Source organism: Balaenoptera musculus, chromosome 1 (genome assembly GCF_009873245.2).
Source record: "Balaenoptera musculus isolate JJ_BM4_2016_0621 chromosome 1, mBalMus1.pri.v3, whole genome shotgun sequence".
NCBI classification, from domain to species: Eukaryota; Metazoa; Chordata; class Mammalia; order Artiodactyla; family Balaenopteridae; genus Balaenoptera; species Balaenoptera musculus.
In genome coordinates, this window is record NC_045785.1 from 129,765,644 (window position 1) to 129,792,972 (window position 27,329).

At 36.6% G+C, this 27,329-nt stretch overlaps 1 protein-coding gene and 1 pseudogene across 9 annotated transcripts in view; both read left to right on the plus strand.

Moving 5' to 3' along the window:
• RABGAP1L (RAB GTPase activating protein 1 like) overlaps positions 1–27,329 on the plus strand; it is a 693,841-nt gene that overhangs the window by 54,626 nt on the left and 611,886 nt on the right. For 8 of the 9 annotated variants that reach the window (XM_036844645.1, XM_036844610.1, XM_036844603.1 and 5 more), the window contains one exon: positions 26,203–26,373. In XM_036844645.1, the coding sequence (XP_036700540.1) occupies positions 26,236–26,373 (138 nt within the window). In that variant the 5' untranslated portion in view covers positions 26,203–26,235. Of the gene's footprint in view, positions 1–7,737; positions 7,781–26,202; positions 26,374–27,329 lie in introns of those variants that run through there. The other variant, XM_036844628.1, reaches the window with a different exon arrangement.
• On the plus strand, positions 113–1,482 carry LOC118891115 (annotated as a pseudogene).

Sequence of the window (27,329 nt, forward strand, 5' to 3'; positions counted from 1 at the left end):
GCTGTACATTTGTTTACTCAGATACTCAGATTAAGGGAGATCCTAAAGTACTTCATTAAGATTTGAATATGTGTAACAGGGTAAATAGTCCCTTTAGAGAACCTGCCGTGGCCGCCGCCGCTGCCGTCCCCGCTGCCACCGCTTCCTCCTCCCCCGCCGCCGCCGCCTCCTCCTCCTGCCCCTCGGCTACCTCTACACGACCCAGGCCCTCTGTCCTTGAGAGGAATCCGTATTCAGTCTCCTTCGCGGGCACGGGGCGCAGCTATGGCGGACGGCGGGGGCGGAGGGGGCACCGGCGCGGTGGGCGGCGGCGGCGCCGGCCAGGCCTCGGCGGGGGCGACGACAGGCGCGACGGGGGCCGGTGGGAGCGGCGGCCCCATCAACCCGGCCTCACTGCCTCCCGGCGACCCGCAGCTCATCGCGCTCATCGTGGAGCAGCTCAAGAGCCGGGGGCTGTTTGACAGCTTCCGCCGGGACTGCCTGGCCGACGTGGACACCAAGGTCAGGGATGTTGGAAGCTGGAGTGGACAGAATTATTTCCCAGGTGGTGGATCCCAAACTAAACCACATCTTCAGGCCACAGATAGAACGAGCAATTCACGAGTTCCTGGCGGCCCAGAAAAAAGAAGCTGTGCCAGCACCCCCTCCAGAGCCTGAAAGCCAGGACCCTCCAGCTCCATCCCAGGATGCTTCCTAAGAATATGCCTGACACGTTTTGGAAGCTCCATTGAATTAATGGTGAAGAACTGGATTCAGTTACATAAGAGTACAACTTCAGAGTGAAGACAGGCCAAGGTCATCACTGACTTCACAATTCAACGTTGACTGTGGGGCGATGTCCAGATAAAGTAGGGAGCCAGTGGGCCAGTAGCAGAGTTGACCATGTGGGCCCCACGTCGTGCTGCCCTCTGGCCAGCCTGTCCAAGGGGTGACACCTAGTAGACACTACAGATACATTAAGAAACACTACATCAACTTGGGGTTGTCCTGAAACAAACCTTTGTACTTGAACTTAGAGACTGTGTATGAATTTTGGGTTTGTTCTTGGGGATAAGCAAGAGCTACAATGAAGGAACATAACCAGTCCCAAAGATGCAATTTCAAAGAATGACAGTAAAGGTTAGCCAGGGGTAGGTATTTAACAATGCTTATTTGATACTGTTTCTCAGAGTTGCAAATAAGAGTGTACAAGCCATTAGCATCAGATAGCTTTAAGGTTGTCGTGACCCTCTTGTCCATGACTCTTTAGCTTCCGTTTCCTTTCCCCTGTAAGAGGTGTCAAAACACGGGACCCTAGAATGCATGAGGAAATGTAGACTTAGGTATAAGGAAAAACATTTGCAGGCTCTCTATCCAGGGCTTCTTCCTATCCTGCAAGGGCTAGTGAGTCTTGGGTGTGTTTATTTTATTCTCATGTTTGTGTTTTTTAGAAGGTGAATAATTAACAAGTGGCTTAAGTTTTGTAATTAAATCATTTGATACTCTGAAAAAAAAAAAAAAATAGTCCCTTTATCTATGGAACGAAATAAGGTTAAAACATAGGTTTAGTTGTATACAATCTGTTTGATGTTAGAAACTGTAACAAGGGCTGGGATTCCGGGTACTAAATTATGTTGTTCTTTGGATAAAGAAGTCTGGAGCTCTTCTGAGACCAGTTACTATTTACTGATTTGGTTTAAAAAATGTACATGAAGAAAGCCATTTAAGACATGGCTTTGCTGAGTTTCCTAAATTGTCTGCATTAAACCTTTCCCTTCCCCCCTTCCTCCCTTCTTCCTTCCCTCCCTCCCTCCCTTTCCCTCTCTCTCTTTCTCTGTTTCTTTCACTGGTTAAGACATTTTATTTAAAGAATTTATTTTGCAGAAGTTACTCTGCATTATGAAGTATGCTAATCTAAAATTTTGGCATTTGAAAGGTAGAAAATACTTCATAATGGAACTGAACTGAAAGGACAGCAGTTCCCCCAGGGGATTTCTAAGCGTTACTGGTTAGAAGCCAGAAAGTGAACAGATAGGTACCAGAAGTTAGTATTTAGGCTGTGGGAACATGCCTTTAACTGCATTTAGATGAACACATTTTCATAGAAGCCAGCCTTGGTCTACTGTGATGCTCGTGGATATTGTCACTGCCCAGATAGCCTTACTCTCTGGCCACTCCTTTTCTTATTGTTAGGGCACACATGAACTTTGTACAACATGTGTAAATACATCTCTTTGTGACCTGGGGTTTGGAATACTCTTGTACTTTTGTGAAGCAAGGAGGATATTGAGAATTTTTTTCTCCCAAAGCACAATGTACTGTTACTAGGTAGCTATATCTAAAACATAATAAATCGATTAGAATTTACTTCAGATGTAGTATTTGAGTTTTATTTCTGTATATATCAAATACGAGTTTCATTTCTGTGTTTCTCCAACTGTCTATTTTCATCATTCTCTTGATAGAACACATTGAAATATGTTCTTGGCTTACAGAAGTTTGATGTGTTTTGACAAGACTATGACAAGTTGTAAAAGGTCCCATCCTTTCATTTTTTAAACTTTCATCTTCTGGTTTGTCATAATATCAAGTGTTATTGAAGTTGTGTGCTAGGGCTATTATGAAAGACTAGTGATATTTAGCATATTAAGAACATATTACTTAAATGACATATATAAATAAAAAATAAAGTCAGAGACAGAGAATTTAAGGCCCTGAGGCGGGCTTTGACTAGTGGGAGGAAAGTTATTTGCTGATATTTGGGGGGGCGGGGGAAGTGAAGTTCAGATGTCAAGCTAACTACTCTGGTTTCTTTGCTGCTTTTTCTTGGAAACAATTTCCCATTTGTAGAACTTGGTTTAGAGGTGGTAATTTTGATATCATATATATGAGTTTTTATTGGAATTCCTTTGTTCAGAAGCAGGAGAGAATTCCTGCCTCTTTTTTTTTTTTTTACCTTTAGGGAAAAAGTACAACAAATAACATTTAGCGGTATGTTAAAAAGATAAGCTGGAGAATTTAAGTGGGGTTGGGGGGACCTTTGACTTCTTACTTTGTGCTTGGGTATTGGTTTACAGTTGTTAAATTCCCAAGTATAAACTTTGGGAATCAAGAAGGGATTGCTTGTATAAAGTAGCATTACTGTGTTTATGACTATATATTTAACTGTCTGGGCCTATTCATACCCTTTAGGAATAGTCAATTTTTATTTTGTATTTATAACCTAGGCTATGTTTTTTATGGTAGAAATACTTGTTTATTTCACTGTTATCTCAGCTGTGACTTAACTAGGTTAAAAGAAAATACCTTTGGTTAAACTGAACTCAAATTTCCCAACAATGTAGTAAAATAAAAATCCTTGGGGGGCTTCCCTGGTGGCGCAGTGGTTGAGAATCTGCCTGCCAATGCAGGGGACACGGGTTCCAGCCCTGGTCTGGGAGGATCCCACATGCCGCGGAGCGACTAGGCTCGTGAGCCACAATTCCTGAGCCTGCGCGTCTGGAGCCTGTGCTCCGCAACAAGAGAGGCCGCGATAGTGAGAGGCCCGCGCACCGCGATGAAGAGTGGCCCCCACTTGCCGCAACTAGAGAAAGCCCTCGCACAGAAACGAAGACCCAACACAGCCATAAATGAATGAATAAATAAATAAATGAATAAAAAAAAAAATCCTTGGGACAGCCAGAGTTTATCTTTCCAACTTAACTAAATAAGTGAGACTGTCATGTTGGAGGATCTATACCAGCTTTTAACTTATTAATTGATAGAATTAGGCTGAACGTTTTGTACATTTGTATTTGCTCCAAGCTTTTAGAATGAATGCTTTTAAAAATTTATTTATTTATTTATTTATTGGCTGCGTTTATTGGGTCTCCGTTGCTGGGCGCAGGTTTTCTCTAGTTGCGGTAAACGGAGGCTACTCTTCGTTGCGGTGCACGGACTTCTCATTGCGGTGGTGGGCTTCAGTAGATGCAGCACGTGGGCTCAGTAGTTGTGGCGCACAGGCTTAGTTGCTACGAGGCATGTGGGATCTTCCTGGACCAGGGCTCGAACCTGTGTCCCCTGCATTGGCAGGTGGATTCTTAACCACTGTGCCACCAGGGAAGTCCTGGAGTGCTTTTTTATATTTGAAGTTTTGACCATGGCTTTAAAATGTAACAATAGTCAGACTTTGGGAACTAGTTAGATCACTTTACTCACCAGCTTTAACCTATAACCTAAAGTATTTTATAACTTCTTGGTGGGATTTGGTTTTGGCATAGAAATATCGCTCAGTATAATTAACTAGAACTTTCTTTTATGTCTTTGTTCCATCTTATGTTTGTAAAAATCAGTACAGAGTTAAAAATTGTTATCCTGATGATTGAAGTTGTGAAAGCCTGGAGTATTTGAATTCAGATAAGACTGATTTTTGTTTTGTTTATGTTAAGTTTACATAGAAGCTGCGGGCTTTGTGACTTGCAATGTGATCTAAGGAACCAGTATTAAGAGGGGCTGTTTAAACTCCTCTAGATGAATGCTTCCATTTGTGAACCTGTTACATAGAACTAGTGCTGTCCCTTTAATTCTTATGTTTTGGAATATTCTCATTTTGATTTTGTGTCAAGTTCAATAACTGGCTTAGATAAATAGTTTGCTCTAAGAGTCTAAATAATATTTTGGGGGAGTAGGGGAGAATTGTTTGGAAGTGCTGAAATTTTTGTTTTCCTTTATTTTTAAAGAGATCAAGTAATCCCCAAAGCATATGTGGCAATTGGAGAAGCTTCAGGGACCCTCTATGCTGTTATAGGTATTAGGGTCTAAAAGAGCCCACAGGTTTGATTCATCCTCCAGCTAATAGTATTAAGTATATAATGGACTTCCAGTAAATGTTTGGATTAATGAATCCATGTCATGCACATTAAAAAAAGATTCTTTGGCATCTTTTACGCAAGTACTTAATTATTTTTCTTCCATTTTTAGGGGTTGTTTTCAGAAATTATGACATATTCTAGTGGTTCCATTTTCTCAAAGTTGGAAAGACATGACCATTTATAGAAATTTTTAGTTTTTATCCAGTGTTGCATGTTCTTGTACTTTTTCGTTGTTGTTAACCAGTTGATCATTTAAATGTTTCTTAAATAATTCAAAGATGGAGTGACTAGTTTCTGATTTCCAAGGTTATTCCTACTGTAAAATATAGGATCGCTCTGCCCTGCTCCCCCCTTTCTTCAACCTAGATACATCTCTTTTAATAAATTCCCTAGATTTTAAGGCATGGCATAATTTGAGAGTGGTATTTTGGAGTAGACCTGAGTTTACATCTCATTTCCATTGCTAACTGGTTGTGTAGTTCCTGGGTGAGTTACTTAATTCCTTTTCAATCCCAACTAACAAATTAATTAACAAATATAAAGCTCCTGGCAAAGCAACTGACAAATAGTAAAATGGTAAATGCTAATAATAACTATCAGCTTCTGACTGTATGTTAACTAAAGAAAAAGCAGAGTTAATCATGCAGATTTAGAATGTGTTTGTAGTTGAGGATGAAGGAAGATTGTACAATTGATAAAATTGTGGCAGCATAGTAAAAATTTATTTTTAATGTATTGAGGACTTTCTAAATTTGTCTTCTGGATTTAGGCTACTTTTTCTCTTAAACTTACCACTTAAAATTCATTGAAATGGCAAAGTAAAAGGCTGTTTTAGTTGAAGAATAATAGTTGCTGAACTTTTAAAAACCTAGAGTTTGTTTAGTTGTTCTTGGAGGGATTATGTGAGAAAGAGAAAGAAAAGTATACAGCACAGTGCCTGCTAGGTAATGAGCTTAATGAGTGGCAGTGCGTGCATGCCTGTGTGTGTGTGTGTGTGTGTGTGTGTGTGTGTGTGTGTGTAGTGGTTAAGAGTGTGGTCTCTCTGTTCAACTGCCATACTAGTCTTGTGACCTTGGGTAAATCATTTAGCATTCTGTTGTTTCTTCATTTATAAAAATGGATTAATGTTAGCTCTATCTTATATTGTGAGGGTTACATGAAATGGAATGTAAAGTGCATAGTACAAAATAAGCACTCAATAAATGTTAGATGTTATTATTGTATATATTTCTTTTGAGAGGTGTCATTTCATAGTGGAAAAAACAGAATCTTTGGGGTCTGGTTGAGTTGGTTTTGAGTTTTGCCTCAGCTATATACTAACACTGTGTCCTTGGGCAAATTACTTAACAACTATTCTTTTCCTGTTTTCATATCTATAAAGCGAAGATAATAGCTACCTTGTAGAGTTTTTGGAAGTATTGTAAATACACAGATACTCAGTAAATGGTAATTATCATAGGCGTGATGCCTGTAATTCAGGTCAGTTGTATTTTCTTAGGTTGGAAACGTGAGCCAGCTGGCTAGATTTTTCCCTGACACTGATGGCTGTCTGAATTGAGTACTTAGTCTACAGTGAAGTCAATTATACTTTTTCTATAAAAATAAACCTCTATAATGAACAGTTTAATATTTACTTATTTATAATATTTTCATATGAAATACAAATTAGGTATATTAGGTTATACTTTTGGGGGGTTCTCTTATTTATTTTTGTAGAACAGAGGTAAAAGCAGCATCACTTTGGACTCAGGATAAACAGATGCCATTCTGACTTCCCCTAGCTGCCTTCTGCCCTTTGTGTCCTGGAAAAGAGAAATCCTACTCGTATGGGGTTGTTTCTAGGCTCTAGAGGCTTTAGAGAAGTGACAGTTATCTGTCTGAGGTGGACAACCTAGAACTTGTCTTGCTTAGAACGCAGAGCTCCTCATCAGAAGTGGCAGGTGTCTCTTCTTTATTGTCACATTCTTTATTGTATGAACATAGCTGTAGCTGTCAGTGGGATCAGGCAGCCCAACTCCCAGCTTAGGTCTGCAAAGACATGAGCATTTTTCCCACAGTAGAGGATCCAGCTATTAGAATTTACTGAGCGTCAGTGACTAATGTGAAAAAAAACTAGTGACCAACCACTCTAAACTGAAACTATAGCAAGCTCTGACAAGGTTCTCTCACATAGAGACTGTTTATGGAGAATGTTAACAAAGGATTTACATGTCCATTCAGATACTCAAATCTTGTAGCTTATTAGGGAGACAAAATATGTACTTGTGCCCTTCCCCCCCTTTTTTTTGAGAAGAGAAATCTTGGAACATATAGAAGCTACAGCTTAATAGTAGATTCTTGCTAAACACAAAATTTCTGATGAGTAACATCATTTACATATATTTTCCATGTCTTGTTGGAAGGTTTTGCATATAAATGTCAGTTAGACGCTGATTTTTTGTTTTTGAGATATAGTTCACCATTTGAAAGTGTACAGTTGAGTGGTTTTTAGTATATTTACAAGGTTGTGCACCATTATCTAATTCCAGGTAGAGTATGCATTTTAAAGAAAGACATCTTTTATCATATTTTGATGAACTTACCTTTGATTTTCTTTTCTACCTTAAGGAAAACCTGTTTTGTCTTTGGGCTTATCTCTGACTGTTAAGTTGTTTGGAGTTGTGCTTTGTTTCAGTTTAGAGTGGTTGATCATCTGTTTTTTTCACATTAGTCACTGGTAGTCAGTAAATTCTAATAGCTGGATCTTCTTGAGGGAAAACTTTTATCAGCTTCAAGAAGTCCTCAAACATTTATTCCTGTGTTAATTTCATTTTTATTCTATTTCAGAATAAGAGAAGATGAAAACAATGTCATTTTGGATGACTTTGCCGCAAAGCTGAATGATTGTTATTTTTTGACATGGAGCATTTGTTTCATAACTTAATTATTCACTCCTTCCTCCTGCATGAGTAGTTAAGTTTTAATATAAACATTATTTTTTATAGACCAGCTAAAGATGATTATTTTTCTTCCTAGAGAAGCTTTACCTCTCTTTCTATCTGAACAGTTTCAGTAAGATTTGTACCGAGCAATATCATTTTCTAGCACATTTACTTTCCCTAGACAATAAAAATATGTGTTTATGTAACTTTTTAATATAAGTAGATAGAGGTCAACAATAGGTATAGAATTTAGCTTTATCTGCTATATTTGTCTAGCCTATTATATGTCTTAGTAACTTGTTCTTTGAACAATATTTTGTGTTGTTTTCCAATTTACTGTTATTTTTGATCCAAACTAAAATGGAATTATCTCATTAACTGCAAAGCATGTCTCTTCAAGTTCTTTAGCTTCTAGTGGAGTAAAAACTTTTTCACTTCTTCTAGAACCATTCCTTACCCTTTCCCTGACACCTGAGATCTCTGATAAGCCTCATGTCTGTATGGCCGTACTGTCCAGAGGGAGGGCAACTTCTTTTTCTTCTCTAGTACATTCTCTTATGGATTCAATGTGATGAGACAGTTAAGTTCTTATATTCTTTCCTGAACCGTTGTCAGGAAAATGCCCTGTTAATTGACTAAAGACTTAGCGCCCCTCTTGGAACAAAGTGTTCAAGTAAAAGGTATTAAGTTAATTGGCCTAGTGTTCATTAGAGACTGCCACCTCCATCCCCCCTCTGCATGCTTACCTCCCTCCTCCAGAGGCTAGGGATACAGCTGCTATACAGTTGGGGAAGAGATAGAATGGATGCTAAAATACATTTAATAATATATTCATTGGTCATTTGTCTTTTTATGTCCTCTATTTCATTTTTTATTGGAGTATTCATCTTTTTCTTATTTATTTCTAACAGCTTGTTATATATTTAGGATAATACCATTTTGTCATGTTCCAAACTTTTGCCTTTAAATTTTGCTCAGATTATTTGATATGTAGAAGTCTTAAATTTTTATGAACTTAAGTTTATCAGTCTTTTTCTTTATAACTTCTTCCTTTGTATTGTGCTTAGTCTTTCCCACACTGATATCAGAAATAGTCGTAGTTGTTTTTTTTTTCCCAGTCATGTTAATTTGTTGAACCAGAATCTTTTTAACATTTATTTGGAGTTTGATTTTAGGTAGGGATCAAATTTAATTTTTTCCCTAGTAGTTGTCCCATCACCTCTTATTGAATAATTCCTCTTTCCACTAATGTTTTGAATAAACTTGTCCTTTCACCAATGGTTTGTAACATGCCACTTTAATCCTATACCAGATTCTTACTTATACTGGTAGGCTCTTGAATTCTCTATTCTGTTTCTTTGATTTACCTGTGATTTCTTATACCAGTATTACATAATTTTAATTTATCTATCTTCTACTATGTGGTAACATACCTTCCCTGCTTACCCACATTTTCTTGATTATTTCCCCCCATATTTCCTCCCAAATATTTTTTTTTAATTAATTTTTATTGGAGTATAGTTGATTTACAATGTTGTGTTAGTTTCTGCTGTACAACAAAGTGAATCAGTTGATTCCACTTTATATTTACTGAGTGCATAATGTGGGCCAAGTTTTGTTTGTTTGTTTTTTTTTTAATGCATGTATTGGCACATTCAGTCTTCTTAACAACCCAATGATGTTGGTGTTGTATCACGATTTTAGAGACACAAAAATTGCGATGCTGAAAGGTTTAATGCTTAGTTTGAGATCACATTAAGCTGAGGGACCAGAATTCAAACCCAGGCAGTCTTCTGGCTTTAGAGCTCATGCCCTTAACCACCATCCTAAAGTTTAGATTATTTTGTTAAGTTTCACAAGAACTTCTTTTTAAAATTTTGATGTAATTCGACTGAACCTGTAAATCAACTTGGAGAAACTGGCATCTTTACACTATGTAGTTACCTAATGGTTTGTTTTCTGAATTTTACTATCCTGCACCATTGTCTCTATTTGTTGGAGTTTTTTTGGCTTCAGTAGAGTTTACTAGTATTTTTTGTAAGTCTGTATATTTAAGAAGTTTATTCTTAGACACTTATTTTATTGACTCTCATGAATGGGTTCCTCCCACCTCCTTTTTGACGTAGAGTAATGAGATACAGCTGGCCTAAAAGAAAACTATTGAATTAATGTATTTTATGTCTGGCAGGCTTGCTTAATAATAAAAACAATACTGATTATCTCCTATCTTCACAGAGAATATATTTCAGAAAAAGTTTAAAGATTAAATGTCTAATAGTAACATGATTGATTTATGTGTGCGTGTGGGGTGAATATATTCTATTTATACATAGCTAAGAAAGTGTGAAATCTCTAGATAACAGCCAGATACTGCTTTTAGGCTGAGGAAAATCCTGAGGCTGGTTGAATTTCTTTCCAGAGACTCAGGGTCCCTGGCGAGGGAGACCCACTCACTTTCCCACTACCTGGTTGGCCAAGGAAGCCTTTGGATGGGACCATACACCTGTCCTTGGTAGTGGTGAGGGTAGGGATTTTACTTGATGGGCACTGCTGCAGAAGAAATCTGACCTTTTTCCTCTGGGGCAGATGATGTCTCCATAGAAGAATAGGAAATAATCTTTGCCCTGTGGATATAAATTACTGCATTTGGCACTTATTATAAAAAGGTAGGCTGAGAGTGTCAATATATAAAGTAAAAAATTATGAAATGTGTGAAAGTAGAGAAATATCATAATAATAATGACTAGCACTATTTTTTGTACTTAGTGTCCTAAAAGATGTTATTTTTTTGAAATCTATTATTAGTTTTAATAGTTTTTCAGTTGACACTTTCAGATTGTGGCCGTTTTGCACAATAATATTACTGTAAAGATATTGTGGAACAAAACCAGCAAGATTTTGATATGTAGTATTCTCATTTTTACATTTTAAATAGTCTGTGATTGTAGCTCTGATGTGTTTATTGCCCCAAGTGTTCAGTGATTTTTAATTTTGTTAATTCAGTACATATTTGGTGTTTAGCATGTGGCAGACACTCTTAGGTACTTGAGATGTTTTTATATAAGCTCTTATGTAGGTGGTAGCTAACAATCTGGTATTCCTAGAATGTGAAACACATATATCACATCTTACTCTTTGGCAAATTAGCAGAGTAAGTTAGCATAAATAACAGTTTCTCTTCCTGATGGGAAAGTTTTATACCTTTTTGTACTTAGTCCATTAGATTTTTATCTCCAGTTACTTGAATGTGAATTAAAAAACCAACAAACATTTATCTGTACATGAGCTAATGTACAATTAGGCTAATATCATTTTACTAGAGTAGATTTAATCAGCTGTGGAGATTGTTGAAACTGCTTCCAGTGGTACAAGTTACATTTTGAAGAATACAAATTTTATTATTTTATTATATCTAGTTTATATTACCTTAATAGTTCAAAGATTTAAATTTTCTATGTCTTTAAAATTTTTTTGTTTACTTGATCTTTCTGGATTGAGATAGTGTTTGTTTCCCACTATATTTGTTTTCTACTCAATTTGATCCGTGTATTCTTTTTTTTGGCTGCGCCTCATGGCATGTGGGATCTTGGTTCCCCCCACCAGGGATTGAACCCATGTCCCCTGCAGTGGAAGCACGGAGTCTTAACCACTGGACCGCCAGGGAAGTCCTGATCCTTGTATTTCTAATAATTATGCTGCAGTGTTATTTGGTACATAAAATTTCAGCCATGTTCTCTTGTCCTTGTTGATTATATTTTGCATTTATATAAATGACCTTTTTGGAATATAGTGCAATGCCTTTTATCTTGAAAAAAGACGAAAAATCTTTTCATTGTATTCCCCATTCTGTCCCAGTCATCCGTACAAATCTGAAGTCACTGTGACCATCACAGTGAATGTCATTTTTTTTTTGACTCTGAAGGAGGGCCTCAGTTTGGTCACTAATTTTTGTTTTAATCTGCTCGTCCTTATGGTGGTTTATAGAAACTATTGTTTAGTTTTGACCTGTACTTTAGCCTTTCATCATTTATTTACTATTTAGGTGCCATGTAATGTGCTAGATGCTAAAGGAAATATAGGCTTTTGTTTTTGTGTTTTTATTTTTTTTAAACTTACTTTCCATATTATTATTACTTTGCTTTTTTCTTCCTTTTATTTTGGCAATTTCCAAACATATGCAAAATCAGGGCAAATGATATGTGTTCCTATGACCTTTTACCAACTTAGCAATTTTCAAATGATGGCGATCTAGTTTCCCCTGTGCTTACCCCAGATTATATGAAACAAATCTCAGATATCATATCATTTAATTTTGTAAATATTTCACTATGTATTGCTAAAAGACAAGGACTCCCTCGGAACAATACCACTATACTCACGCTCTCAAAAATACAACAACGTCTTAATATGACTGACTGTCTAGTCGGTGTTCTCATTATTGTTGCATAAATGGGAAATTCGGTGAGGAGGTCTCTAACATTTTAATTTACTCTGTCTTCTAGTTACCTCATTACATTATAAACCCCTGGAAGTTCTATATAATGTCAGAATGTATGCTGGTTAGTTACCCAATGAAAGAAACCATCAGTGTTCTCGTCATGTCCCTTTAGAGACAAAGTCCTGATCAGGATGGAGGGTACTAGATGGCTCTTTGGATTTTAGGAACTTTGAGTTTATTCATCTTGGACAGTCATTCATTCATTCATTCAGCAAATATTTACCTCTTTGCTACATGCCAGACATTCTTCTAGGTGCTAGGGTTACATCAAAGAATAAAACAAAGATCCTTGCCTTTGAAGATGCTGCATTCTAGTGGGAGAGAAAGACAATAAACGGTAAATATAATACAAAAGTGAAGTAGATTGTATGTTAGAAAATAAGTGTTCTGGAAAAAGAGAGTAAGTGGAGCAGGATAAAGGGGGATTGGAAGTTGGTGGTGGGGAAGCAGTGTTAGATAAAGTAATCAGGGTAAGTCAGGAAGATGAGATTTGAGTGAAGATATGAACAGGGGACTGAAAGTGTTAAGCAGACATCTGGGAGAAGAGTGTTCTGTTTGGGAACAACCAGAGCGTGTGTGCCAGGGTTGTTTGAGAGAAAGTAAGGAGATCATTTTAGGTAGAGTTGAGTCAACAAGGTGGAGAATTGTAGGGAATAAGTCACAAAGGTAGGGTAAGGTGGGGTGAGGGAAGTAGTGAGAAGGGGTAAGTTTGTAGTACAGGCAGGTAATGACTTTTGAAGGTCGTTTGGCTTTTATATGAGTGAAATGGGGGAGTGATTGGAGGGTTCTGATTGGAGGGTTCAGAGGACTGGTAAGAACTAAATTAAAAGGATCATTCTGGCTGCTTTTGAAAATAGACCATAGAGAAGCAAGTAAAGAAGCAGGGAGATTAGTTAGGAGGCTTTTAGAATAATCTAGGTAGGAGATGATGGTGGCTAAAACTGGGTAGTGGCAGGGGAAGTGATGAGAAATGGACGATTCTGGATGTGATTTAAACGTAGAGCCAAAGGAATTTGCTGACAGTATAGCTGTAAAATCAGAGGGAGGGAGGAAGAGAGAAAGATTGATGAAGGAGAGAAAGAGAAAGGAGTAGCATGACTCTAATGTTTTTGGCTGGAGTAACTAGAAGGATGGAGTTGCCATCAATCAAGATGAGAAAGTCTACAGGAGGGTGGTGTGGGTTGACTGGTAGGTTGATGAGGGAAAGATTGGAAGTATGATTTTTGAATGTGTTGAGTTTGAAATGTCTCTTGGATATACAGTTGGAGAAGACCATCTTATAACTATGCCTATCAAATAATGTGTTCAACATCAGCGACAACAATGAAAGTTTGTTAAAAAATTAACTGGGAGATTTCCCTCGTGGCGCAATGGTTATGAATCCGCCTGCCAGTGCAGGGGACACAAGTTCGAGCCCTGGTCTGGGAAGATCCTGCATGCCGCAGAGCAACTAATCCCGTGTGCCACAGCTACTGAGCCTGTGCTCTAGAGCCGGTGAGCCACAACTACTGAGCCCTCATGCCACAACTACTGAAGCCCGCGCACCTAGAGCCCGTGCTCCGCAACAAGAGAAGCCACTGCAATGAGAAGCCCGCGCACCACAAGGAAGAGTAGCCCCCGCTCACCGCAACTAGAGAAAGCCTGCGTGCATCAACGAAGACCCAACGCAGCCAAAAAATAAATAAATTCATTTAAAAAAATTAACTGGATTCTGTGTGAATGGCATTGGAGACCCTGAGGCTCTAGTATTCCATTCTTTGCCTTCAGTATGGCAGCAAGTCTACTGTGGCTTGTAGATTTCAAAGTCCTTTTTTTAGTATTTCAAAACTTGTTTTCACATTTCTTAACTTTCCCCATAAGCATCCTACTGAATCATTTTACTGAAAAAATTAGGAAGTAGTATGAAATGTATACTATTCCTTTGTTAGAAATTCTACCAAATCAGGGAAAAATGACTTTTCTTGAAACCTAGTTAATTTGAGGGATTTTCATGAATTCTAACTCTTTTATATGGATCAATAATTCTGTAGAACTAGGCAGATATAAATACCTACACACATACAAACGTACATTCACACTATATGCCAAGAAGCTTTTGGGTACCGTACATTTAAATTTCTTCTCATGAGCTAGAAGGTGTTAAGTCAAGCATATCTTAAGAATACTCAGTGTTCTAGTATACGCAGAAAGCTCTGTACTTCCAAGACAGAAGTCAGGTCTTTGCTTGTAGGCTTTAATAGAAAAAAAACACAAATCATTTGACTTGCTTTCCTGAGTTGTGTTGATGCTTGGGCAATGTCTTCTTGGGCAATGACTGGGTCTCCCCTGACTGCTGAGCTTGTGCGGATCAAATAGTCGAAGAGGGCAACAGGTAAACCCTTATTCTTTCCCTTAGCTTCAGGAACCATGTCTGGTTGCCAAGTTCATGAAGTTTTGGTTACTACTTTGAGTTTCTGTATACCAGAGGCAACAAATTGGTCACGACCACTTCTCCTGTTAACTTAGTGCCAGTTATGTGGGAAATACACAGTAAACATTAATTCACTCCTTTTCCCTCTTAATTCTGCTTGGTGTTATATTTTGGTATACTTTCATAGAGTTTAGTATGTGAAGGCAGAAGAGATAATTGGATGAAAATGTTTGTAATAGTGTTATAGTTTCCAGCCCTTGGAAAGTTAATATGCTAGTAAATAGATTTCTTAACTGAGGATTTCTAAATTCTACTTCTGACTCTGTAAATTTTTAGAGAAATTATTTAATTTCTCTGTGCCTCAGCCTTTTCATCTATATTTGATTTATTCTTCATCTACAGATATATACAGAAAATATGGACTTCCTGGCAATACAGTGGTTAAGACTTCGCCTTCTAATGCAGGGGGTGCCGGTTCGATCCCTGGTTGGGGAGCTAAGATCCCACATGTCTGTGGCCAAAAAACCAAAACATGAAACAGAAGCAATATTGTAACAAATTCAATAAAGAGTTTAAAATTGTCCACATCAAAAAAATCTTAAAAAAGAGAAAGAAAAGAAATAATGTGTACATTTTTTAGAGCTTAAGAGATTTTGGAGATCAACTAGTCAAACCCCTTATTTTTCAGATAAAGAAACCAGTGTGTTCATAGAAGTGAGATGTCTTTCCCATGGCAAGAAAGAGCTCAAGATTTTTGACTGTTACATGCTTTGTGCAGCAGCACACAACATATGAAGTATTAGGTGGTTTTACTAGACCAGCTGAAGAAGGGGGGCTATAGTTAAGTGGACTCTTTAGTGTAGTTTTTCATGCGATGGATTTTTTCCCTCTTGACCATATGTCTGTACCTGCTGGGCATAAAGCTGTTTATTAGTCTTAAGCCAAGTTTATGGAACACTGAATTGCTTAGCTGTTAATCCTTGGTTTTCCAGGCAAAAAGTGACTATATAATGTATATAATTTTATCAGCCTTACTCTTGAATAAATTACATATATACTTATGGCAGAAAAACCAAGAGAAAAATCTAGAGTTAAAAGTCAATCTTCAGGGCTTCCCAGGTGGCGCAGTGGTTGAGGATCTGCCTGCCAATGCGGGGGACATGGGTTCGAGCCCTGGTCTGGGAGGATCCCACATGCCGCGGAGCGGCTAGGCCCGTGAGCCACAACTGCTGAGCCTGCGCATCTGGAGCCTGTGCTCCGCAGCCGGAGAGGCCGCGATAGTGAGGGGCCCGCGCACCGCGATGAGGAGTGGCCTCCACTTGCCGCAACTGGAGAAAGCCCTCGCACAGCAACGAAGACCCAACACAGCAAAAATAAAAAAAAAAAAAAAAAAAAAAGTCAATCTTCATTAGAAGTTTTGATTTTATTTATTTTCAAAATATTTTTCATTTATATTATTGCCTAGGAGATATTGCTGAGTAGGCTTTTCTAAACTACAGTAGAATGCATGGGTCAAAGTTTTACACAGCTGAGTATACCTAGAGTTGAATATTAGTATTAGAAGGGTAGCCTCTTGAAGTACATTTTAATTCAGTGGAATATAAATGATAATTATAGAAACAACTAGATTTTTTAGGTAATAGTTGAAGAAGTATATTAATCTCTCCTTGGAGATTGATTTGTTAGTTGCAGTGTTAGCTTTTTCTGATTTTTATTTGAAAATAGTATAATAATGCTGAAGAAATTTAAAAATAGTAGGTCACTGAATTAGCTATTACGATGGTAATGCTGTGGAACAATGCTGGAATGTTTGATGGCTTACGAAAACAAACATTTAGGTTTTTTGTTTTGTTTTTTTAAAATAAGTTTATTTATTTATTTATTTATTTTTGGCTGTGTTGGATCTCCGTTTCTGTGCGAGGGCTCTCTCCAGCTGCGGCGAGCGGGGGCCACTCTTCATTGCGGTGCGCGGGCCTCTCACTGTTGCGGCCTCTCCCGTTGCGGAGCACAGGCTCCAGACGCGCAGGCTCAGTAGTTGTGGCTCACGGGCCTAGCCGCTCCGCAGCATGTGGGATCTTCCCGGACCGAGGCACGAACCCGCGTCCCCAAACATTTAGTTTTAACCTCATGGTTCTGTGGGTCTGGGAGGGAGACTCTTCCAGCTGTAGATTGGATCCAGGTCTTTTTCTCATGTTGCATTTTGGGGTCACTGGCTTCCTGGTACATGTTCTTCTCATGACAGTTGGCAGAAACTCAGGAGACCAAGCCAAAAAACTCAAGTATGTTTGAAGTCCTGCTCAAATTTTGTTTATTGATATTCATTGACCAAAGCAGATTACATGGCTAAGCCCAAACTTATTTGGGCAGGGAAATATTTTGCTTCACTTACTCTAACTGGAGATATTACCAAGTAAACATGGCAAGAGGAGTAAATGTACAATTCTGTAATAGGGAGGAAGTAAAAAATTGGTAACAGTAATCTGATCTACCACAGACACCCACACATCTCACCTTCCTAATATAAATTCATAAATAAAAATTTTTTCCTGTATTGCAGTCTGTTTTTATGACATAGGAATATTATGTAGCAATAATCATAATGTGCCTACCATTTTAAATTCTTCTTTGTCCTATGATGGCTTCCTATTTTGGTTATAAAGCGTTTTTCTATTGCCTTTTAAACCATGCTTTGACTGTAAGTACTTGTATTATCCTTTTATTTTCTATAATTATTTCAAGTAAGTGTTTTATGTACTTTTTTTTCTTTCTTTCATCACATTCACTGTACTGTTTATCTTGGAAATTATTGTCAGCTTTTCAGATTCTCTTGTCTTCTTCACGTAGATTTCTGTTTTCACAAATACTATATGAAACCATATGGCCATCTGCAACCTATTAAAATATATCTTGTGTCTCTTTTTGCTAGCATATAATTATGTTAGGACTTATTAGGCTTCACATGACAGAAACGCAATTTAAGCATGCTTATTCAAAAAGAATTTATAGAACGGGATATGGGTTAATTGGTCTAGTTTGGATTCAGTGCCCACCTTTGGATCTGTTTAGCCAAAGGGTTGAGGTTTCTTTAAAAGCCATGTGATTTGAATAGAGGGAAAGCATATTCTCAGAAAAAAAGGTTTGGAGAGTATTGCTGGACAAATAGAAACAGGTATCCACTAAAGTAAAGTGAGCTAATAAGGTCCTTCTGTGCCTTCAATCGGGGCAGGGACACACTTGCAGATATACATACATATTGGTGTGGCTCTTGCCTGAGAACTAGAATAGTGGATGGACTGTTTAGTAAAAAGAGGTCATGGTAGTTTTTTTCTAGGACTGACTCAATTCTTCAAAGCACAGAAGAATTATGGTTGGTAAATGATGTTTTAAATTATTCATGTCTGTTTTCTTTTTGTAAATTAAGCATATTTCCTGTTTCCACTTTTGTAATGGGCCTACTATAGTCATTCTAATTTCCATGCCCTGGTTATCCTCCCAGCTTATCCAATTTTGACTCACACTCATATTTTCAGTTTTCTATTTTAGTTTGAGTCACTTGAAAATGAATAGGTACAAGCACATAATCTAAAAGCAAGGAGTAGGCTAACCACATTCGGCACAGAAAGAAATTGGACCATGTATACAACGATTTTATAGTTTTGAATGTGTTTGGTTATTTTGGGAAGAAGATAGCTTCCAGTTAGACTTTGCTGAATGTTGTTATACTGTTTCTTGTACATGTGAAAATTGTAGTTTTAGGCCTCCAAGTGAGGTGTTAATTTAGATATCATATTGTTCCTTTGACAAAAATGACATGGCATTGAATTAAGAAATAAAAGCTATTTTAATAGAATTAGTACCATTACTATAGGTGTGGGGGATAAGTGTGTGTTTAAGTGATTTAAGTCAGTTAATTTATTGAGTTCCTTTGGGTTTGGAGCAGGGGAGAAGGAAGATGGATAGAAGAAACATTTATCAGATTTTCTGTAGCACTGCTTAGTTTTCTTATTCTCATATACTGTTAAAATGCCGTAAAAATAAAAATGTTTATGCCTAGACTCTAGTTCCCAGTATTGGTGTTTTTTTTTCTTCTTCTGTGCCTGAAGAAACATAAAAATCCTTTGTCAGATTTTACATTATAAATTTTGGGTTATGATAGGGCAGACTTTGAACAAAATGCTTTTAAAAGCAGCTTTGCTTTTGTGCACTGCTCTGTTTTACATGCTGAGTTGAAATGGATGTATTTATTAGTCTTGAGTTCACAGAACAGTGAGCTCCATGTTATTTAAAAGACTCCTGCAAATTTTCCAACTGCTGCTTCTTTTGATTTGACGTAATAGCAGATCCCCATATATAAAGAGAAGGTAACATTTTGCTTAGCATTCTGCTGCATAATCGTAGACTTAGGTTATATTTTGAATTGACATGTTGGAATGGAATTCTTCTACACATCACATAGAATGAGAATCTTAAGATTAAGTGCCTTTAGAATCCATTCAGTACAACTTCCTACCCGATGCAGGAGTCCAGCCTGCTATGTCCAAAATAATTGACTTGTTTATTAAACAGATATTTATTGAGCCCATACTGTGTGTAGGCACTGTGCTGGGGATGTGTTGGTGAATAAAATAAAAATAGACATGGTCCCTGTTCTTGTGTAGATAGTTTAGCTTATAGTTGAGTGCTCAGTCTGTTTATTCAGCCTCAGCAAGTTATTTTTTGAATCTAAGTACTCAAATTGGAAAGAATCGACATCTTAGCAATATTGAGTTTTCCAATCTGTGAATGTTGAGTATCTCTCCATCTATTTAGATCTTCTTTAATTTCTTTCATTAGTGTTTTGTAGGTTTCTACTTACAAATAGATCCTATAGATATTTTGTTAGATTTTTACATAAGTATTTCATTTTTTGGTGCTATTGTAAATGCTGTTGCTTTTTAAAAAACTAAAAATTCCCGTTGTTTATTGTTTGTATGTGGGGAAGAGATTGACTTTTGTGTATTGCCCTTGTATCCTGTGACTTTTCTGTACTCACTTATTCTAAGGTTTTTTTGGGTAGATTCTTTGGGATTTTCTGCATAGATAATTATGTAATCTGTGAATAAAGACAGTTTTATTTCTTCCTTTTCAATCTTTATAACTTTTATTTCTTATGATATTGAATCACAGGTGAGAGAGGGGCATCATTGCGTGGTTCCCAGTCTTAAGGGAAAGTGTCCAGTCTCTTTAGTCTCTCACAATTAAGTATAATGTTATCTATAGGTTTTTTTGTAGATATTTTGTACCAAGTTGAGGAAGTTCCATCAATTGCTAGTTTACTGAGAGTTTTTATAATGAATGGGTGTTGCATTTTATCAAATGCATTTTCTGCATCAATTGACATGATCATGATTTTACTTTAGCTTATTGATGTTTGATTACATTGATTAATTTTTGAGTCAGTCTTGCATCCCTGGGGTATAATTCTTTTTATACATTGTTGGAGATGATTTTATAATATTTTGTCTATAGTTTTCTTGTAATCTGGTTTTGGTATTAGGGTAATGCTGGCCTCATAGAATGAGTTAGGAAGTATTTCCTCTCCTGTTTTCTGGAAGAGATTACGGAGAATTGATACTATTTCTTCCTTAAATGTTTGGTGGAATTAACCAGTGAAGCCATCAGTGTCTGGTGCTTTCTTTTTTGGAAGCTTATTAATTATTGTTGGTTAAATTTATTTAAAAGTATAGAGCTATTCAGGTTATCTGTTTTTCCTGGTGTGAAGTTTGGTACTTTATGTCTTTCAAGGGACTCGTCCCGTTCATCTAAGTCACCAAATTTGTGGGCATAGAATTGCTTGTAGTATTCCTTTATTATCCTGTTAATGTCCAGGGGATTGGTAGTGATGACCTTCTTTCATTTTTTATATTGGTAATTTGTGTATTCTCTTTTTCTTGTTTAGCCTGGCTAGACTATTTATCAATTTTATTTATCTTTTTAAAGAACTGTCTTTTGGTTTTGATTTTTAAATTTTTTTGTATTGTTTTCTTGTTTCAATTTCATTGATTTCTGTTATATTTTTTATTTCTTTTAATCTGCTCTCTCTCTTTTTTTTTAGTTTCCTAAGGCTCCTAAGGAAGCATAAGTTTTTTTTATAATTTTAGGTGTTTTTTTCTTTCCTAGTATATGCATTCAATGCAACAGATTTCTAAGTACTGCTTTCACTGCATCCCACAACCTTTGATAAACTGTATTTTCATTTTTGTTTAGTTCAAAGTATTTTAAAATTTCTCTTGAGTCATCTTCTTTGACTCATGGTTATTTAGAAGTGTGTCATTTAATTTCCAAATATTTGGGAATTTCCAAGCTATCCGTTACAGATGTCTAGCTTAATTCTATTATGGTTTGACAATATTTATATGGGTTTAATTTTTAAAAATTTGCCAAGGTATGTTTTATGGCCCAGAATATGGTCTCCCTTGGTAAATGTTCTCTGTGAGAAAGTATATTCTTTTCTTGTTAGATTAGTATTTTGTAAATGTCAATTAGATCAAGTCGACTGATAGTGCTATTCAGGTCATCTATATCTTTGTTAATTTTCTGCCTGCTTGATCTGTGAGTCTCAGATAGGGGTGTTGAAGTCTCCAAGTATAATAGTAGATTTGTCTGTTTCTCCTTTCAGTTCTGTCAGTTTTTGCCTCAAGTACTTTAATTCTCTGTTCTTAGGTGCATATGCATTTCAGTTTCTTGTGTTTTCTTGGATAATTGGCCCTCTTATTATTATATAATACCCCTGTTTATCTCTGATAATCTTTCTAGTTCTGAAGTCTGCTTTGTCTAAAATCAATATAGTTATTCCAGCTTTCTCTTTTTTTTGAATGTTAGAAATTTCTTTATTATTACTTATTATTAAGTACCAACTAAATATGCAAAAAATTTGAAGCCACCCTTCCACTACCCACTCTCCCCTCTCACACCCAAATTCCACACTTAGCTTCCAGCAATTTGTCAAAATTATCATTTAAGTGTTTCTTCCAGTTTATGGCTCCAGCAGCTTCTGCTGCAGGTAAACAGATCTCAGTTGCTGTCTCTCTCTTGCTTGCCCCCCAATTTGGAATGGCAGTTTGTCCTGTGACCTCAGTTCTCTGATGGATCCAAGAAAAGCTATTGATTTTCAGTTTGTCCAACCTTTTCTTGTGATAGGGAAGGGAGTGATGACTTCCAGGCTCTTTAGCTGATACCAGAAGTTGAATTATTTGTCCTTTTTATTACTGACTTGTAAGAGTTCCTCATATAATCTGGATACTAGACCCTTATCAGATATATGACTTGCAAATATTTTCTCATCCTGTGGATTTTATTTTTACTTTCTTCATGGTGTCATTTTCAGCACATTTTAAATTTTGACGTAGTCCAGTTTAACTGTTTTTTCCTTTTGCCACTTGTGCTTTTGATGTCATATCAGAAACCATTCTTAACCCAAGGACATGAAGATTTACTCCTCTGTTTTCTTCTAACAGTTTTATAGTTTTAGTTCTTATATTTAGGTCTGTGATCCATTTTGAATTAAGTTTTGTGTATGGTGTGAGGTTGGGGTCCAACTTCATTCTTTTGCGTGTGGATATCTAATTGTCCCAACACCATTTATTGAAAAGACTATTCTTTCCCTATTTAAATCTTATTACTTGCCTGTGGAAATATTTTAAAGTATTGACTTTGCATTCTCAGATTTTGTGTTTGTGTGCAAATTTGATAAGCATGTCATCTCTATATTGAGGTTCAAAGCAGTCTTCAGTCCAATAAAGTAGCATTAGGTAAACTTCTAAAAGTATCCATAAGGCCCTTCAAGGCAGAGTTTTTATGGTTGTAGTGAGAGCTGTCTTAATTTTGAGTAGAATGAGATGTGGTGAGCTGTGTTCTGGAGAGGTCACAAAATTACATATGGTAAACTAATAGTTTTCTTGTTAGCATGGCAGAATATCTGACATTCACTTGGGCTAAAGAAAACCTCTGTTATAAATGGACATCTTATTTGAATTGAGCAACCATTAGTATTCATTCACATGCTAATTCAGAATTAACTATTAGTGTAAATATCACTTATCTAAGAAGAATGCTTTGGCAGAAGAGACAGCTAAGTTTTGAAGGAGGAGAGGTGTGGGGGAAGTTCAGTATGCAAAGTGATGTTCTATTGATACCAACCCTGGATCTCAAGAACAGATGAGGAGACTTTAAGAGACAGTATAATGTAGTGCTTTAGAGCATGTACTCTGAAGTCAGACTACCTAGTTCGAATACTGGCTCCACATTTGGTAGTTGTGAGATCTTTAGCCTGATTGGGGCTTTTAACATTTTTTTCAACACATTTATTAAATATCTACTATGTACTAGACACTAAAGTAGGAATGGGGTATTCCCTGGTGAACAAAACAGAGTTGGGATTGGGGAGGGAGTATATTTAGATAGCCTTAACATCAGGGGTGGCCTCAGGCTTCTCTGCCTTTCCTGTCTGTATTTCATCTCATACTAACTATAGTTGACCTTTGAACAACATGGGTTTGAACTGTCTGGGTCTGCTTATACACAGATTTTTTTCAATAAATACTACAATACTACACAATCTGTGGTTGGTTGAAGCCGCAGATGAGGAATCAAGGATATAGAGGGCCAGCTATGGTACTTGAGCATCTGTGGATTTTAGTGTCTGTGGTGGTTCCTAGAACCAATTCTCCATGGATACTGAGGGACAACTGTATTCTTACCCCCATACTCATTATTATGTAGCTATTATGCCCTCCTTTCTGTTCCTCGGTAAGCCTTTTCTTACATCTTGGCTTTTGTATTTGCTATTTCTTCTACTTGAAGTTCTTTCTCCGTAGTTCTTTCCATGGTTTGCTTATTCTTATTAAATCCAAATGTCAACTGAATCCATATTGCCCCCTGCCCCTTCTCATCATCTTTTCCAGTACTTATTCCAGTATGTGATCCTAGTTAATTTTCTTCTGTATTATTTATCACATCCATAAGAATGTTAGTTCTAAGAAGGCTGGGCCTACGTTCATCTCACTAATCATTTAGTCTCCAGTTCCCATTACAGTTTCTGTCACATAGTAGGGACTCATTAAATATTTGTTGAGTGGATGAAGCAAAGCTGATACCTGTAGGAGTCAGCCATATGAAGGTAGGAGATAAGAGCTAAGACCCTAAAGTGGGAAAAAACTTTCTATGACTAAAGAGCTGTAATGATAAAGTGACAGAGGCAAGGGTGTGTCAGGCCTTTAAGTCCTGGCAAGGAGTTTGGATTTTATTTGAATTTTAGTGAAAAGATTTTAGTCTGGAGTTTTAATGTAATCCAACTTACTTTCCGAAAGATTTCTTTGGCTGTTCTGTGAAGAGTAGATTAGGGAGAAAACTGGAGGTAGGAGATGGGTTAGGAGACTTTTATAGTAGATGAGATCATAGCTTGGATTAGGTTGGTAAAATGGATGTGGAGAAAGATGGGGATAGATGTGGGATTTATTTTGGAAGTGGGGCTGACATGACTTGGTAATGAGAGGAATGAAGAAGTGGAGATGCATCAAGGATGATAACCAGATTTTTTGTTTGAGCAACTTGGTGGAAGGTGGTGTTCTTTACTGAAATGGGAAATCTGAATAAGGAACAGCTTTGGAGGGGACATTAGGAATTCCATGTGGGTCACATTTTAAGATACTGATAAAAATTCCACATGGAAATATCAAATAAAGAGTTGGATTCCAAATCAGGAGTTTAGAGGAGACATTTGGGTTAGGATAGAAATTTGGGAGACTTTCAGCATATAGATGCTATTTAAATCCATGGCAATGAGAGATATTACTTAGAGTGTGTGGCAAGGAATCAGAAAAAAAAGCTCGGGACTTGAACTTGGGGAGTTTCCAACATTTAGAGGTCACATAGAGGAGTGGCAACTGAAGAAGATTTGGAGAAGGATTGGCCACAGAAAGAACACCTGGAATGTGTGATGTCTTGGCAATCAAGGATTTGTGGGGCAGCCTGAAGGGTAAAAACGTGGCTTCTAACACATACTGCATTTTCAGAAACATATAATATGCAAAATGAGAAAAACCTTTAGAGGACAGATGAATGTGCTTGAAGGGTTTTAAAAAGGAAGGATGTTTACATGCCTAACAAATAAATGAAGGCTAGCTAATTACACCGGCCTTGGAGTTTGCAGTAGTTATTCTTTGTTTTGATATTATTAGAAACTGATTTTTGATAACGTTAGGAAGTAATTTTTTAAAGTGTAACTTGAAGGGGGAAGTTATTATTTATTTATTTTTTCCTGAGAATAATGGTGTTACTGTCACCTAATGGCAAAATGAGATATTGCAGCCATATTTATATGAGGCAGTGAACAAAATAACCTAATTAGAAAGAGAAAAAGAACATTTCTGGGGGAATTTTTGGCATGGAGCAGACTTACCATGGTTACAAGGTCCTGCGTTCTTTAGCACTGGTCTACTTGTCCTACCTCTCTGTCACATTACCCCTTTGGTCACTGAGCAGATTGTTTAATATACAGTTCTTTTTTATCTTCCAGGTTTCAGCTCAAGTATTTCCCTTTCACAGAGTCCTTTCCTACCACCTTACTTAAAGTTGTCCGTGTATTCCTTACAGCTACTCTTTGTTACATAAGGCTGTTGTATTTTCTTCATAGCCTGAGAATGATTTGGGATTACCTTACTTGCTTGTTTCCTCACTAGACGTAAGCTCCACGAGAGGAGGCAACTTGTTTGCCTTATTCGCTCATGTAACCGCAGTTGTGAGTATAGTGACTGTTGTATAGTGTACATGTTCAGTTAAAATTAGTTGTGTGAATATTTGAATTTCTGGAAGTGATAGAGAATGTTGAGTTTCTATGGTGTAAAGTAGAGATCTATCCAGAAAACAGAATCACACTGTATTTGATTACTGCTGCATGAATGCAATGTGAAAGCTTTGCTCCCCTCACCTCCCCTGCTTTTTTTGCCTCCTGTAGATAAGTGGCTACATGTCTGGAAAAGAGATACATGGCTTAGGGTGTTGAATTCTATGTTAATCAGTCAACTTAAGTGACACAGAAAAAATATTTTAAGGTACAGTACTTAGTCTTGAGGAGATAAGTTTTTGCAGACATTTAGGTTTAGTTATAAAGTAATTTCAGTGAATGTATTTTTGTTTGTGTATGAATTTGTAGATACTTCTAGTTTATTTATTATTTATTTTTCTATTTATTAAAAAGAACAAAAAGTATTTCTAGGAGAAAAATGTAGAGCGCCAAATAGTAGTAAATCCTTTTAGTTGAGATATGGGCAGGTTTGTGTTGTTTTTCAGGGAACAACATGGTTCTTTTAGCCTGGAAACTCAGGGTACATTTCCATTATGTGGCCCAGCCCAAGAAGGTAGCCTCCCTAGTTTTGAGATAATTATCTAGCTAGCAGAATTCTTCCTTGCATGAACCAATTTTAAAGGCCAAAGATTGATCAGGTACTTAATAGTTCATGTTTTTATTCACTAATTTTTGTTCTTACTCCTTGTGATTTTGACCAGGTGGATGTGGGAAGAGAGGTTTGCAGCACTGAAATGGAGGTCAGAGCTTCATTACAGAAGATTAGTGGGTCATCGGATTCTGTGACTACACTGAACAGTGAAGAATTTGTTTTGGTTCCTCAGCATGCAGATGATACTTCTACAAAAGATGATGAAAAACCTGAACTGAAGGTATTTTTCCCTTTTCTACAAATGATATTATTTTAAATTATTATTGTTATTTTTAACTAGGTGAAACTTATCTCAGGAGATATATAAAATCCAAAGGTTTTTGTTGAGTACTGACCTCGAGAATAGAATCAGTGTTTGATTTATCCAGAGGCTAATTATTTGGTTTGTGTATTTTTAAAGTTTTTGCGTTCGGTTTTTTATCTTTTACTTTAGAATTCAGAAAGAAGGAATAGGAGGGAAAAAAGAAGAGAAAGGATAATTGGCAAGTTAGACAATGGTTACATCTTACATAAATTTAATTTATCTGGATATTTTTGTCTCTCTTACTGCTGCTGGATTTTAAAAATTAATTATATAAGTATGTAGTTATGTATTATTTTCACTTGAGAGACTTTTCTTTATGATTTTTATGTTTTAAGTCAGCTGGTAACATTCAAGTATGTGATTTAACACTTGTCTGAATATTTTTGAAGTATATGTTTTGTAATTTTAGCAGTTGAGTTTTTATTTGGTTGTGGTCCTTTTTCTTTTTCATTTTTATGTTGCCTTTCCTAACTCAAAAAAAAAGAAAAAAGAACCAAACAAACTCAGGTATACATGTATGGAAATTGCATAACCACTCTCTAGAAATAGGAAGAGAGAAATTAGCCAAAAATGCTGTATATTATTTATGACTTTTATTTAATATTAATTATATCAAAGGTATGTTAGTATGTTAATCTAATAAAATATCAATCTAATAAAATTTTATAAAAATTAGATTATTAAGTACTAATTTTACATTATGTTGAGGATATATATTTTTATAATTTTGTTAATCAATGAATTTCTTTAAATTTATTCAAATATCTGTATTTAAATAAACAGCTATTTAAATTCATTTAACTCTGTATTTTCATATTAATGTGTTTAAGGCATTTATTTACTTAGGCTTTGTGTCTCACTTGCTTTTAAGA